Source organism: Maylandia zebra, linkage group LG22, assembly GCF_041146795.1.
Source record: "Maylandia zebra isolate NMK-2024a linkage group LG22, Mzebra_GT3a, whole genome shotgun sequence".
NCBI lineage: Eukaryota > Metazoa > Chordata > Actinopteri > Cichliformes > Cichlidae > Maylandia > Maylandia zebra.
In genome coordinates, this window is record NC_135187.1 from 29,262,833 (window position 1) to 29,279,116 (window position 16,284).

At 38.9% G+C, this 16,284-nt stretch overlaps 1 protein-coding gene across 2 annotated transcripts in view; it reads right to left on the bottom strand.

Annotated features, from left to right (window-relative positions):
• Nucleotides 1-2,855: 2,855 nt before the first annotated feature.
• The window catches only part of khdrbs3 (KH domain containing, RNA binding, signal transduction associated 3), a 158,320-nt gene continuing 144,891 nt past the window's right edge, over nucleotides 2,856-16,284 (bottom strand). Inside the window, exons 8-11 of one of the 2 annotated variants that reach the window (XR_013095231.1) lie at nucleotides 13,071-13,123; nucleotides 8,210-8,350; nucleotides 5,965-6,019; nucleotides 2,856-4,248 (exon numbers count right to left, since the gene is read on the bottom strand). Coding sequence is in view for 1 of the 2 variants with exons in the window: in XM_004574891.3 (XP_004574948.1) it covers nucleotides 8,259-8,350; nucleotides 13,071-13,123 (145 nt within the window). In the remaining variant the exon portion in view is untranslated. Of the gene's footprint in view, nucleotides 4,249-5,964; nucleotides 6,020-7,156; nucleotides 8,351-13,070; nucleotides 13,124-16,284 lie in introns of those variants that run through there. The other variant, XM_004574891.3, reaches the window with a different exon arrangement.

A 16,284-nucleotide genomic window follows, 5' to 3' on the forward strand; every position in this document is an offset into this window, starting at 1 on the left:
TAATTTGTTTCCAAAACCCCGCAGTCAGGACATGCTATATTGTATTTAGATAGAAGCTAGCTTCTAACTCTGTTAAATGTCATAAATTCCGTTTTCATGGATGCCTGGATGTGAAACTCAATTTTTACACCTGGTAGGGCAGAACGCTGATCATTTTATTAAAGATGAAAGACTTTAGACAGTTTTTCAACTCTCAGTAATGCCATAGTGATCGTTTGATATATTGCAGCGGAGTTTAGGTCCAGACACGGCTAGTGACGTCAGACTGAACAACCGGATAGGGTTGGTTTTGAAAACCCGAGAAGAATCGAGGATCACTTTTCCAGTACTGGATGACGAGCCCCAGTCCAAAGAGCTGGATGAACTGGTAGATTGTAACTCGACTGGTTACGAACACACAGTTACTATTGAATATTGACAGACTTCTTCCTAGCGGTTCACGTCCCGCGATGCAGGGTCCTGCATCGAAGGAAATTGACTTTTAAAGAAGGACACAAAGACAACACAAAATTGGGTTTATTTTCAAAAAGCGCGCTCTACTTTAGTTTAATTGTGCACAACCTACTGAACTCTTATTGTTAATAAATGCTGTTTTGTTTTCCATAACTGTGGTGTACAAGTCCTCTGTCAGACACCCTTGGCTCCTATGAATCTAGAACCTGTCTAGCCCATATTTTCCTTCTGTCCTCATACTGTGGTTAAAGATAACTATACTGCATTCAAAGAAGGCAAGAAGTAGCACTAGCAGGTCTTACATTCCCACTACTTGTCCCACTACCAGTGCTACAGTACCATAACGCCATATCTTCAGTACAGTCAACTTTTATACGACATCGCTCACCCTCTGATGAATTCACCACTGCATCTGATGTCAATCAGTCGTGTTGTTCCTATTAGTTGCTTGACTTGAAATTAACTGGCAGATCATTTCCTTTAGTTTCACAAACAACTATTTCTGTACTTCATAACTGTAAATGTCTTCCTGAATTGACATCTAAGCAACTTTTCACTATTTTTTCAAAGCTCGTTACTCCATGTCTTTCCCTCTGGTCTGTTTTAATAAAGAGTTTAAAAGCCCCCCAAAATTTATGCTGGAGCTACACACATTAAATTTGGTAATGTACCTTATTACATTTAGCATAGCGATTAGAAGTTAGTTATGTGCACAGAGAAATGCTTATACCAGCGCAGCAACACTGTTTTTCCCCGCCTGTGCCGCACAATTAACATTGTAGGGTTAATAGCACTGCACAAAGCTAAACGTGAAATGCCTCAGCCCCCTGACTCCAAATGCCAGTTTGGAGTCAAGGTCGTTTTATGGTAAAGACTCTGCTTTGACTACACAGATGTAGCACAATAAATATGCGATTTGACTTCACATTTGGGGTTTTTATGCTTTTCCCTATATTCCCTGTTTTTCTTTGCCTTTTTCTATCAGTTTTTCTTTTTCTTCTTTCTTTTAAACATGTTCCTTTACGTGTCTTAATTTTGATATCATTTGCTTTTGTCACTTCATGCTCTTAGATGAATAATGAAAAGTTATGTTATGTTTTTAAAACTAATTTTTAAAAATTAAAAAAAAAAAAACTCTTGACAAAGCATTCCTTGTTTTCATTGCTAGTATTTGCTGCCGTTGACTTGAAGTCCTTTGGAGATCGATCACACTCAATCTAAGCCTCCATTTAGTAAGTGACACACAGTGACCTCTGGTCACATTAGTGTTCACTTCAGGAGACACGGGGACACTTCAACATTGATCAGGGTGTTTTAATCTCAGTAAGATTAAGAGCCCTCCAGTTAATTACAGAACAAACAGCTAGAGGCAGCTGCTTTAGATCCTGAACATGATTAAGGCAAATACTAGTGGGTTAGCACACTTCATGAAATCAAAAAGCCAGTGCTTTTTATGTTTTCAGCTACAACAGATGTAATTAACCATTATTATAGTCGCATATGTATAACAGTCATCCAATAAGTGCAACATATAGGCAAGATAACACTAAAGCAATAGCTAGAGGCTATAGGTTTTTTCTCCCCCTTTTAAATAAATGTAATTAAATCTGGTATGTGTGTAAACTTCTCTTTCCAAAACCAATTAAAAACCACACACAGGCTTGATAGCATAAATACTTTTTAATATTCTTAAAGATTATTTGTATGAGTATTAAAAAAAAGTCTGAGTAGTTAGCAGGGCTGCCACTGCTGCAAGTGGGTCTTCAGCTTGAACCTGTTCTGTGCAAGTCTTTTCAGGGTCTCTTCACATGAAATACGTGCTAGCTTATGATGAGATAAAACAAATAAGGAGCCAGATTGAGCTCAGTTAGGCATATTAAAATAAATAAATAAATAAATAAAACAAGTGCAGTAAAATCCCCCTACCAACATTTTTCAAGGGGAACTCAAAGACAGTCAGAAAATGATCCACGACGCTCTGATCTCTGGTCAAGAAATAGTCCCACTTATACATCCCAGGATATTTCATTTTTTGGAAAAAAAAAAATGTAACGCAAGGTCTTACAATATGCTAAGCTAAACTAACTGGTTAAGTTAAGCTAGTCTAATGGTCTGTCAGCCCCCAAAAGCAAGTCTTGAACTTGAACTTGAAGCCAGTTTAAAATGCCTTAGGTGTTTATATAAACTAGCTTTGATTTAACTGGTCATTTGGACATAAAGACCGCATATTTTGACTCACCAATAAAGTCTAGTTTAAAAAAAAAAAGGTTAAAACTTTTGGTGAGTCTATATTCTGAATGCCATATCGCTTTCTAGTAGTCTATGCGTTTGACAGATTTGACAATAACGCTAACAAACACACAACAAGACTTACTTTGATTCAAATATATTTAAGCCCAGTCTGTCTGTTTGAAATGTTTGAAAGGAAAAACAAATACAACAAACAACTCTTATTCAAAAACTAATTCAGTGTAACCTTGAAACAGAGCACAGCGGGTTCAGTAGGACCCCATACCTCACAGTAAGAAGTTAACTGGAAAAAAGGTTTTCACAGCCTTTTAGCACTTTCTAATTTTGCTGGTCTGCTCACCATCGATCTAGCGCTGAAATTGACTCGTCTGCCAGTGATAGATGACTGCATCCTCCCTTGTATGCATTCCTAATCAAATAAGTTGCTTTTAACTTTATTAACTTGGACAAGCTCACTTCAGATAAGCCTGTCCCTTTAAGCCACTGCAGAGTGGAAATCAGCCTCTGGAGGTGATGAGAGTTGACTCTGGGAGCCTGAGATGTGAGCTTTAGGTCGCTGTGCCATTGTCTGACGCTTGGCCTGAGGCTCCAGTGAGAATCACTTCCTCTAATGGAAAACTATTGTCTGCCACTGAGGACATACAGCTGTGAGGAATAAGGATCAGCCTATCTGGACTTATGCACAAGACAGAATGAAGCTCTCCACCGGAGAGAAAGCTATTTTGGAATTGTAATATCCACTGAAGTCGTCTCTGATTAAGCAGTACATCTGCAATAGACTGTGCTCTTGTATATGAGGCCGGGTGGTGTTTTCCTGCATGCTTGTAATGCATACAAAGAAGCAGAAAAACAACATAAAAGAAAAAAAGTAGCTATCTTTCCTTCCAGCGCTGGCATATATGTTAACTTGGGTAATGGGACTAAACATCTAAAAGTGTCAAAACAATGCAACAATAAGGCACTTGGTGAATTATTTATTCATTGGAGCTGATTTGATAGAGGTTAATGAGCACAACAGGGTGAGAATAGACGTGTCTCTGCTAGAATTATGATGCCTTTTCCTTAGCATGTTGCATTATTTATTTACTCATCCTTAGCTATGCCTCAGGATCTAACGCAAGAGGTAGACACATCCATTCTGATAACAGTTTGAATTGGGAACCATGGAAGTGAGGTTCACAATCAGTTCAGAGCACTCTTGCTATATGTAAAATGTATACACAGCCGGTGAAGCTCTGAAGGAAATATCCCCCGACAGACTGTCCCTGAGGATATGGAACTCCATTTGCCTCACGGGTTTCCTTCCATCCCTTCGTTCTGAAGATGTGTGATACAGGCACGATCTTTCCCCTCCTTTTTGTGCATCTCAACAGGTCACCACTCCATCCCCTCCCCCACAGGATTCACCTCGGCCCAGACTGTGAAAATCTGGACGTCTGCAATTCGTCCGAAGGACAGAGTCCGTAGCTTGTTTCTTTCCCTTCATCAGGAGTGGGTTTGAATCTGTGTGGGCCTGAATGTTTGGAAGGAAACGATTCATCAAGTCTATCAAGGAAATAAAGAAGAGAGAACAATATGACGATTAACAAAAACAAAAACAACAAAAAAGGCAAAAACAATGCTTTGTTTGGACTGCACAACATTCATTGGCCTGCTGGCGAATCTAGGCAACCTAGTACTAGGGTTTGTTTTTTCACTAAATAGGCAGATTTTCAGAAGCCAGACCATGTTACATTTCAAATTAGGTTTTATACATTTTGGCATTACAGCTGTAAATGGTTTTCCATTGGGATGTTCCAAAGAGGTGAAAAGCCTTCACAAAGGGGTGGACTTAATTATACCCCTTAAAACAACACTCGATGTTCTATAGACTAATTGTGCGGGTGAGCAATGGATAGGCATTGCAAAAAAACTGGGAGGTATCAGGGGCCGTTTGAGGTTCAATGTCTTGCTCAAGGACATCTCAACCTGTGGACTAGAGAAGCCGGCTGATTGGTGAACAACCTGCTCTACCTTCTGGCAGATAATCCGGTGGGACTTGAATCCCCTCTAGAAGATTGTGGAAGGGCATAACAGGGGAGCTGCAGAGGGTTGAGCTTTCTAGAGGCAATTGTTAGAATTTCACAATCTCTGGAAAAACAGCTTTACTTCTAAAGATCCATTATGACAACAACATTGCGCTGCCTCAAAGTCACATTAATATTTGATGTGCTATGATAACATTGTGTCCTCTGCAGAATATTTCATTTTAGGGGTTTTTCACTTGACATTCAAACAGGTTAGACCATCATGTGAGAATTCCTCTGACAGGCAAACATTTTCATCTGGGAGGATTAGTGTTGTTCGACTGTAACTAGCCCTCAGCCAACCCAGATAAAACATGATCCTATTGGATGGTTGAGATGGTTGTGATCTTTATACTTGGACTCTAATAGAGAAGCTTTGCATAACATCCCTTCATAGTTCCCTTTTAGCTTTAAGTACAACCTTCATTTGAACTAACTTTCTCCTGATTGGTTGCTCCTCGCTTAGAGGTTAAGGCAGCAGGTGAGTGGGACTTATTCTTTTAACCAGATTTGGTGCCAAAGATGACTCTATCTGAGATATCTGCTCTCACTGATCATCATACGTAGCAAAAAGGTTAAAAGCAGTTTGAAGCCTTAGCCTTATAGGATTACCAGGATGTGACCCAACCTAATCATTTGAATGTGTTTATACATCGTTTTAAAAATAAATTGGATTATATTTTATTTTTCTGTTTTTTTAAGAATCTGTCTTGAATTTTGTTTAAAATAGTTTTGAGCATCAGCTGATTGGATCAATAAAATTAAAGCCTGAATTTCATGCGAACTCTTTTCTTTTTGGTAACACGTCGAGATTTTAAATAAATAAGAAAAAAATTAGCTTTGCCCTGTTTGAGATAGAGTGTGTTATTATGTTGTATCATTTTTAACATAAATCACATTACATGTCTGCACACTACTTGAAAGTCTTTGAAGTGTAACTGAAAATCATCATGCCTTTAAGTACTTTATATTTGTGATGTAGACCTGTAAATTAAGTTTACATGCTAAAACCCATAAACCTTATATAACTATGTACACTGCACTGTATCAACGCATGATTTCACATCTATACTACTGTTACATTGTTGCCTGTTCTCTTTCCCCACCACCAGATCCAACTTTGAACATAGCACGACAAGTTTAGATGAACAATATCATCACTGACAGCATACGCATGATGCAGCAAACAACATACCTTCAGCACCATTGGAATAAATGGATGGACGCCCCTGTGCAGCCAGTACTTCGACCTAGAAGGAAATATATAAACCAGTGTGACTATTCAAGTTTACGTCATAAACCCAGGTAACAACAAATAGCATGAAAAGAAATGCCAAGACACATAATATTTTATGGTTCAATTATTGTAACAGAGGACATATTTTTATCAAAGTCTTATGATAAAGTTATTTCACTACACAGTTAGTTGAAATATTCCTGCTATTTATCATACTTTTTTACAGGTTTTTTTTTTTCTTTTTTTGGTTACATACATCTAATTATTCCCAGCTTTGCAGCTGGATTACGCACTCAACAGAGACAGTAAAACATATTACACTGAAGTTTAGAGGGTTTATGAGCAGCTACATTAGGGGAGAGGTTAAACTGGGTCAGTTTGTTTACCTTGTGGAACGGAGGTCTTTTTAAACAGCTACTGCCATCCCTCTCTCTGCGGAGGTCAGCTGGGGGTCATTTAGAGTCTCTTTAATGGACGGGGCAGAGGCAGGCACTTTATATGACTGGGAAAGGGGTCACATGACCAGAGGAGAACAGAAAGAGCAAAACAAGAAGAGAGAGGGAAAGAGAGAGAGAACCCCCCCTCCCCCACCAACACCCTCCACCTCACCCCCTTAACCACACACCTGACCCCTGTGGGAGGTCAAGGAGTCTTTCTTTCTTTTTCAGTTTGACGTGGTCCTATGAGCCATTTCTGTAAGGGTAAACACCCAGAAAGTTAATGTGTGTTTACTGATGATGCTTGACGCGATCAGCGCTTGCTTCCCAGCGAATTATGTGAGCAAACAGAGCGGATAGATTTTCAAGAGCGCCGATGCCGTTATCGCTAAATCCCCTAAATCTCAGTCGGAGATATTTCCTACGAAAAGCAGCACACGGAGTTCGAATACAAATAGGAAACTGTTGTTATCCGATCACCAAGGTCATCTGCTAGGTCACAAACAGCTGTATCCACTATTCGTATGTATTTTTTGGGAAGTTCATCTTGCCTATGCCGATATTTGACTTTACGGTGATAATCACTGTGGCTTACTACATTAAAAGGCTTGTGTGTGGTTGTAAATATTGCAAGCGTGTTTTTTTGTTTTTTTTTTTAGTTTAAATTATAACGCTTTTTAATGAGTTCATAATTATTCTCTTTGACACAAGTATTTTCTTTCAAAATGTTTATTTAGCATCAACAAAGAGGGAAATATTAAAGGGCTTACATAAGCTTAAAATCAATATAGTGAACAAATCTCTAGATGGAAATGACTGCCAATTCACCAGCATGTGACCGAGCATCTTAAAACTCATTGTTATGCCTACACAGTCAGAGAAGTATATTGTTAAAAAGTCAAAAAAAAAAAATGACACCAAAATGACTTACTTAGATTGTCTAAAAAAAAAATTTTTTTTAAAATTCCACAAACATTAAAAAGCTCCTGGACTGTTTTGCAGCTCTGGTTGTGCAGTGTACATAGAGTATGCGCAGCTATTTATAGATGTACTTAAGTGGATGTTTGGGGGGCATAATCAATGAACACAACTACACAGGCTTTTCAGAATAAAACAGCTGACAATATCCACAGTTACACACCATGCTTTTATAAGCCCTTTAACACTAAATAACTATTATTTTACAAAAAAAGAGGAGGAAACAGCAATACAATATGTATACAGGATGTTTTTTTGTCTTTTTTTCAGTTTGTAAATCATTTACAAGGGACACAATTTCACCGATTACCCCTCAGAGAAAATATCTACAGAACTGCACTTTCCTAGAACTAAGCTACTACATTTTTAAGAGATCAACCACGCAGTTGAAGGTCTAAAGAATAGAGGGTGATAAATTAAGTTGCACTGGCAGCTGTGTAGAAACATTGTATCGAACACCTTACAGTGGCTCGCTAATCATTACCAAGTTAAATAGCTTGATACAATGTCATTCTTCACAATCACATAGCTGAGAGAGAAACTTAATGTACTATGAAGCTTTTTTCTTAATCTTATTGTCCAGTCGATTTCTCCTAGGGGGAAAGGATAGATTACCTAAATTGCTTCACACTTTTTATCCAGTGGGAGTATCTTTTTAGAATCAGGGGGATTCCACGTTTTTGTCTCATTCAGTGTCTCGCTATGATCACCGTTTGGTTTGGATTATTTTTTTGCGGTTTATGTTTTCAATTCTAAAAAGGTGGGAGCATCCATAAAAAATCCATTACTTGGGGTTGTAACAGCCATGAGGACTCAGGTGCGGGTTGTATAAACAGTTCAATATCTTGAGTATGGCTGATCTCTGTACACTCCCTTGGTTGTTCGTGCTGACGGAGCCTTGCTGCGATTGTTTGCCCACTCTTCCTGACCTGATTAAGAAGAAAAGGAAAGAAACAGATGTGGAGTGATTACAGAGGCGTCGCACTTAAATCAATTTCAAGCTCTATGCAAATACTGTAAATATGCTCCCTTCCATGCAATTATTACAGCACAAAGTTAGCCGTGCTCTGGGTGTCTGGTATTGATGAAAACAAAAAGCACTTTCATGCTGCGAGCACAAACAGCGACTCGCACCAAGAAGCTTGACTTTCACCTGGAAGTATTCATCACAGATAATTGAATGAGAGGATCAAATAGCTACTTGAAAAGAGCCCGTTTAGTGGCTCCTAGCAAAAAAGGTCACAATTACCATTAGCCCAAATCAGCCCAGTTCACCCGCTGGTACTGTCAATGTGAAAGTGCCAGTATCGATGGCACCCTTTGTCTGATCTTCAGCCAGCACTGAGACTTCCCTAGAGCTGGGCTCACAAAGGGATTTTTTTCCTTCTGTGTAAAGGCTCACTGTTGGCAGCACATAGCCAATACCCCTTAATTAAACCTGTCACCTCTCCACTGACAGTCACTTTGAAGAAACACACCAAGGTAACCTTGTGTTTTGAGAACATGGATGCACATCAACTCTGTTTATCTGTTTCCTTTGAACTGTCGTCCTCTTTTCAGTGTGCCGCAGCACCCCCCCCCCCGGGTTTTCAGCTTCATACGATGCTAGGAAACACTCTAATGAGCAGGAGGTGCTTAGTTCTTCCACTTGTGTGGTCAGAAAAGTTGGGAAAGTTTTAAAAACTTTGACTTATTGCCAAAAACGAAAAGATATGAGTTTACGATGCATTTGCTTTGCCTAATTAAGAAGTCACAAACTCCCAGCAAAGTCTTATTCTGCTTTAAAACACAAAAATATGCAACATAAGGTGAATCTCTACAACACATATAAATTATACATTTCAGTAATTAAAAAGTTGATCATGTCTTTGCAGTCAGTCACTAAAAAACCTGTTTGACTGGCCTTGGTAAAGTGGACAGTGAATACTCTTTTAGAAGCTTTCAAGAGAAGCTAAATTAAAGCAGACACACCTTCGTATTAACACAGTGTTTTCATCTTTTCACCCAGACTGTGAGGAATTTACAGACTGACATTAAACCCAGGACAACCAGACTTGTGTATTTACAGGTACACACAAAGGCCGCACATACATAATCAAAGAAGGATGGACCTTCACAGTACAGTAGCATGTATTAGCCCTGCTATCACTGAAATGTACTTTGCAGGAGACGTGACCTTGGCCCATTTCTCACTATATCTTGTCAAAAGCTGACACAGGATTGCTGAACATTATCTGAGATTTGTCTGAACTTTGCTGCGGTCGGAGTTATTGGCGACTCTTTCCAGACGCGATAAACTGCCTGTAAAGCCGAGAGCAACATTTTCAAGTTGTGCTGAGGTGACTGCAGAGACAGATGTTACTGTGGCACAAACATCACACATGCTTAAGTTAATTAGAAATGTTGGTGAAACTTCAGTGACTGGGCAGATGGAAGTGCAGGGATCAAAGATAAATACTGTATGATCCCATCGAGGTCATGGAAGAATCTTTGTATAACGAATTCTTCTGCTAAGAAGCTGCTGGATCCACCCAAATCCCTTTTCCATAAGCCACGTTTTTTTATCCAGAATGTTTAAATGAATATATTTATTCCCCAATGCCTAAAGTATTGTGTTATTTTTGATTTTCTTGCATTTGTTTGCATCTCTACTTTATGCCAGCACACAACACAATCTAAACAAGCCATGTTGACTTTCTCAAAGACATTTCTTCCATGAAACACAATTTAATATGTAACAGGCTTTCATTTAATCTGCTTTCTTCATAATGCCAGCACAGTAGCAAGTAATCTGCCAGTGCAGCATCTGTCATTTCCCTCTTTTCAGAGCTGTAAAACATGTGTGTATAAACACAATCCGTTCCCAGGTCAGCTCCCTTCTTTGCACTGCAGTTAAAGTTACTGTTGTTGAACATTTAAGTACTCCAAATCCAGTGTTATCTCCTAAGCTAACAACTCGCCTGGCACTGTATGAAGTACAAACAGAAACCAAACACAGTTGCACAGTAACCCTGCTATCAGTAGCTGGTGTTTTATAGGTGTAGTTAAAGGTGGTGCGGACAGGTACAGTTTTTTTTAGTTTTCTCATTAGTTTTGTTTGCCTCAGATTGGGAACCTCACCGAGGTGTGTCCCGCCTCTTGCCCTCTGGTAGATGACTCTGATAAGGACAAGCGGAAGAGGACGGCTGAATAGTTTTGCAAGTTCACAAAATCTTTTCTGTTTTCCACAATATTCTCTTTCTTGGCTGCAGTTAATGAAAAAATATTTTACCACCTAGTTTTAGCTTTAAGCAGTTTTAGGTAGCTATAATAACCTTAGTGACATATGATTCATATAGCCATATACGCTCAAATGTGTTTGAGTGAGAGTGATAGAAGATCCTGTTCACTGGAGCAGATTTGTAGAAAACAATGAATTTAGTAAAAAGTGAGTCTTTATAATGCTTGTTGTTAAGGATCTCCCAATAACTGGGACTCTGTAATGCTATTATGAACTATTTTAACTGAAGACTTTCTGATTCTTATAGGTACAACATTTTTAAACTACAATCTAATGTTAAAAATGTTTAATAATTGTATCAATACCTGTTTTGTCTTTGCTGTATTTGCTATTGTTACAAAGTCTTTTGTCCTCTTTTCTCAATCTAAAAAAAACCAAAACAGATTTTTGAACTCACTGATAATGTTACCTGCATAAATAATACTTTTTCTAGGTTTCAAAATGTTATGAATATTTATTAATGCACTGTTACATATTAATTGATGCTTCTTAACATATGGTGCTAGCTAGTGTTTTATTATGACTTTAATTTGCATATATGTGTGTGTGTTTGCAGAGCCGCATATGCTAAAGAGCATGCGGCTCTTTAGTCCTTATAGTGCGGCTCAGCGTGGTTTGGGAAAATTAAATTTTTTTAAAGTAATTAGCTGAAGTGTAATTTATTTATGTTAGTTCTTTTTTAACTTGTAGTTCTAAATTGGAAGATTATTGTGATATTGAAATATAAAAATACAATTATATTCTATTATTTTTTCATCGCTCAAAATAAGCGTCACACTCGCGGAAGCCGGTGTACCCGCCGAAACTTTCAACCTCAGGTAGGCCAATTATGGGTCTTCAGATCCACATAATGTCAGCAGCTCCACCGAACTATGTTAAAACAAACACCGCTCACGCCTCACAGATGACAGCTTACAGTCCTGCGTAAAGATGAAAGTGACTTCGTACAGCCCCGATTTGCAGACGCTGTGCGCAGAGGTTCGGGACCATAAGTCTTATTGTAAACATATCACGGCAGACCCGACGCTGTTTCCATGAACATGCTTTTCAGCATCTCTTTATTGACCACTTTTCACACACAGTTGCTGTATGCATACAGCCGGCTGTAGCTTTTCAGCTCAGAGCTCACACCAACACAACAGCATAGAGAGCACAGACGTTAAGGCGGCGAGGCGTGATTGCGGGTGCTGCTCAGGTGAGTCCGCCTCCCCAGAAGCGGCGCTGCAGACCACGCCCCGCCACACACATTAACCAGGTAAAATACATATTTAGGCAGAATTTTGCAAATATCTATTTTTCATCTTTTAGCAGCATAGTGCTTTTTTCCAATTATTTTTTAAAAGTCAGGTCAAGGCTCCAAAAGCCCAAAGACGATATAAATGTTTTTGTTTGCTACATGGATCATTTTAGTTCAGCTGGGTGTCTTTCTTTTTGTTATATTTCTTTAAGAGTTCAAAATGTGTCAGTTACATAAATAAAATGTAATTTTCTCATTAGCACTTCAAGGATTTCATAAGCAACACCTTAGTTGCATTAAGGTAAACACCACACAAAAGCATAAAGGTAAAAAACAATATATACAGTGTTATCTTCATTTTAGATGTCAAAAAGTATTTGCGGCTCCCAGTGTTTTTGTTTGCGTGGGAACCGGGTCCAAATGGCTCTTTGGGTTGAAAGGTTGCTGACCCCTGCACTAGGATGATGTTGGAGTAAATGTGCAGTCATATTCGTTGTGTTCCCACTAGTGCTGTCAGCGTTAATCTCGTTAAAATGACACTAACGCCATAACGCGGCAAATCTCCGTTAATGAGTTACCGCGTATTGCCTCGTGCGTGGAGCTGGACGGCGTTAACGAGCTAACTGTGCTAACGCACTAGTTCCCACCAATTGAGCATTGCGTGGCACATCTGACATACTGTTTTACTTTTGACCCTGATGCTTAACACCAGGGTCATGCTTCACATGAAAACCAAGATTGTTCCAATCGCCAGATCTGAATGAGGGTGGGGGAGGTTAAATTTGCTCTTGGAGCATTTGTGGTTAGTTCTAGAGGCTAAAAATTTAAAATTTGTGTAATATTTCCTGTAAGACAAGAACATAAAATTAAAAATTACATTTAGTGCTGTTTGGTCCTTTGTCATTGCCTAATTCTCTAAATGAAGTCTGGAAGGTCTGATTTATTAGAATTCAATACACTTTACAATTCAAACTTTTCTCATCTTTAGGGCACAGGATTTTCGGGGTAGTGTGGCAACTGAGCTGAAGCCAGCAGGACAGAGTCAGCTAAAGAAAATTGACATTGTTCTGACAAATGAAACAAAAAATATTATGAAGAGAGTAAAAATACAAAAAAGAGGTCTGTAACTCACCGTATGAATCATATGATTCCCCACTGTGTCCGTATTCGTAGTAGTCATCTGAGCTGTAAAAACACAGAAAACAAAGGTGAACATCAGTATGAGGAAAACAATACAATTATCAGCACAGAAAGAGAGAGCAGCTTATTTTTCCCGCAAGTGTAGGACATCAAAGTCACGTTCATCGGAAGGCAATCATGTCTAATTCAAGCAGCGAGAGTAAAGGTTTTTGTTTTCTTTACATACGTGTACTCGGTTGGAAATGAAAGTATAAAACAAAAACAAAGAGCAAACAAGAGGCAGCTTTCAATCACTCAAAAGTTGGACCACATTTGCAGTTCTGCAAAGCAATTTTCTCCACAAGCTTCCAGTTTCATATCACTGCATATGGAGATCTATGAGAGGTGGCAACTTTAATGAAAAATAAAAAGATGGGGAGGCAAGTTGCATGGCGGTTTATTTCTTGTTTATTTATTTATTTATTTATTTGCGGCTGCCAGTGAGATGCTGACAGAACAATCCTGCGTCAGTATCATTCAGTAACAGCGCTATCATTCAAGAGAGGCAATTCATCATAAGGCTGCCACTGAGCCGACACCAGCCATCACAGCTGGGTCCTCTCCGCCTGCCTGTCACTCAGTCTGTCAGCGACAGCAGCACCTCTCTGCTCTCCAGATTAGAGAGCTGAAAGCACCAGCCAAAGCACCAATACACCACATCAACACTGTCTGACTGGTGAGGGCAAAGAGGTGACAGTAATGACACACCAGAGTGGAAGTAACAAATTCTCATTTTACTCTTGTTACTGTACTGGGGAAGCTTTTTGTGGCATTAACTAAAAAAGCCACAGTCCAGGAGGTTGAATCAGTCCGATCCAATATCAAATTACACCAAAGTTGGCAGAATTTAAGAATGTCGGGTTCCTGAAATTTAGTCTACTTTCACTGTGCTGTATCTACTTAACAAAAGCATAAAGTTAAATATTAACTCAATGTGTCACGATGAGTTGTGTGGCTGTCGGTGGCTGGACCCACGTGCAGGACTCGGAGACAAAACATTAACTTAAACGACGGCTTTATTTGCTGGAGAGTCACCTTCGGACGATACATAAACAACAACTTAAACTAACTAGACAGGAGATGCTGAAGGTAGACGACCATGGATACACACACAACAAACGTGGAGGACGCAACAACTGGCAGGGAAAAACACAGGGCTTAAATACATACTGAGGTGATTAGGGAATGTGAAACAGGAGGAGAGCACAGCTGGGACTCATCAGACATGACAAGACAAGGGGAGGCAAAACTCAACACATTGACATAGTACACAGACTTTCAAAGTAAAACAGGAAACTGAACAGACGAGGACTAAACTAGGGGATACAGTGACAGAAATCAAACCCAAGAGAATCAAAACACATCATGAAAACAAAGATAACTAATACAAACAGAAAAACACTGAGTCCACAGACTCAGGACCGTGACACAATGAATCTTTGAATAAAATGAAGACACAACCCTTTGTGTTGCTCTAATTAATAAGTTGTTCTTTCCTAAAATAACATAAAGCCATGTACAAGAAATTCAAACTAAATGATTTTTGTGATTATATAAAGCATCTTTCATGGATTCCAGTTTGTAGAAAATGAAACTTTATCTCCATGCACTTTAGAGAGGGATTAAGTTAATGCGCTGCTGGATGCTAAATCTTTGCTAAATGTTGTCATTTTAATGATGCTAGCAAGTTATACAGTTAACATGAAACTGCACACTTGGACTGTATGCAAAAGCCACAGTGATGTCACCCAGGGTGACCAGGTCCTTAACAGACCACCTTCAGCACATCATTTAAGGGGTCATTTTAACACGTTTAGCATTTAAAAATTATAAAACTGTTCAAATTAACCCCACAGTCCCTTATTTCGCAACTTTTCCTACAATGGGTTTATACATGAGAGTGAACTTTACAGTGTTTTGGATTTTAAAAAATAATAATGTAAGCATTGACACTTAAAAGCAATCAAATCAAAGTAAAAAAAACAAACAACTTTAGTCTTTTTTTTTTTCACTGCAAAATGAGATTATCTGGTTTGGAAAATTAATCAATTCAATTTAATCCAACTTTATTTATATACTGTCAAATCACAACAACAGTCACCTCAAGGTACTTTAAGGTAACATTGATCTGAATAAGTGAAGGGTGAAATCTGGAGTAGGGCAGCAGAATCAGATGGGTTTCAACTGATGAGGTGAAGAGCTGCAGACTGGTCTATGTACGTAACTAATAACTGTGTGGCCTATCTAAAAATGTAGCCTATGACTGGTTATGAGTGATTTGTTTTTTATACTTTTTTATTTTAGTATAACGATGACACATTATCCAAAATTCATTTTTTACTTTTCCATTACATCCTAACATAAGATGACTACATTTTTTTATCCGTCGTTTAGTAGTGGATTCCTACATCTATACAATTTTCTGTCACAGAGGGAGATGAGGGCAGCCATGTGCTGGATTAGTTAACCTACTAGAATTTATAGTGCCTCCTAGCAAAGGAGTGTTGCAACAATGCCCAGTCAACTAGTAACAGTGGTAAAATATCCAATATGATTGGCCCTTTAAATGAAATCAGATCAACAAAATGACTGTCCTGCATGAGGATGCAGAAGCATCATTTTAAGAGCACTGAAGTGACTCAACGAGACATGAGACAGCTCCCTAAAGAGAGTTGTGCCTTAAGTAAGGCTTAGCATAAATTTTAAACACTTCATTATTCAGCAATAAACAATGCTAAGCCAGCAGAGGCAAACAAGGCAGTTCCCCAGCACCAATGTTGTCTTCCTCTGAGAAGCGAGGCCAGCCGCCAGGGTTTGCAGCTAGCCCTCGTGGCTGAGGCGCCACCGCACATCCGCCATGGATGTCAGGTCACGGGAATATCTACCAAGAGGGAGAAGATGCGGAGAATGCATTTTTTTTTTTTGGCTTGTCATGCTGTGTATCCTGAGACAAGATTTGACAGGCAACCCAGTAATTAGATTTTACTCTATGCTAAAATGTGTTCCAGAGAGGCTGCTATCAAAATATACATCATTTTATGACTTAGAGAAAATCAATTTGTCACAATTCCCTGGTGCTTGCAGACTTATTGTTTAGGATGTAAAATATTGGGTTATTTTGCGCCTTCATGTATAGCCAGGTCACATTAAGCAATAAATTTTTTTTT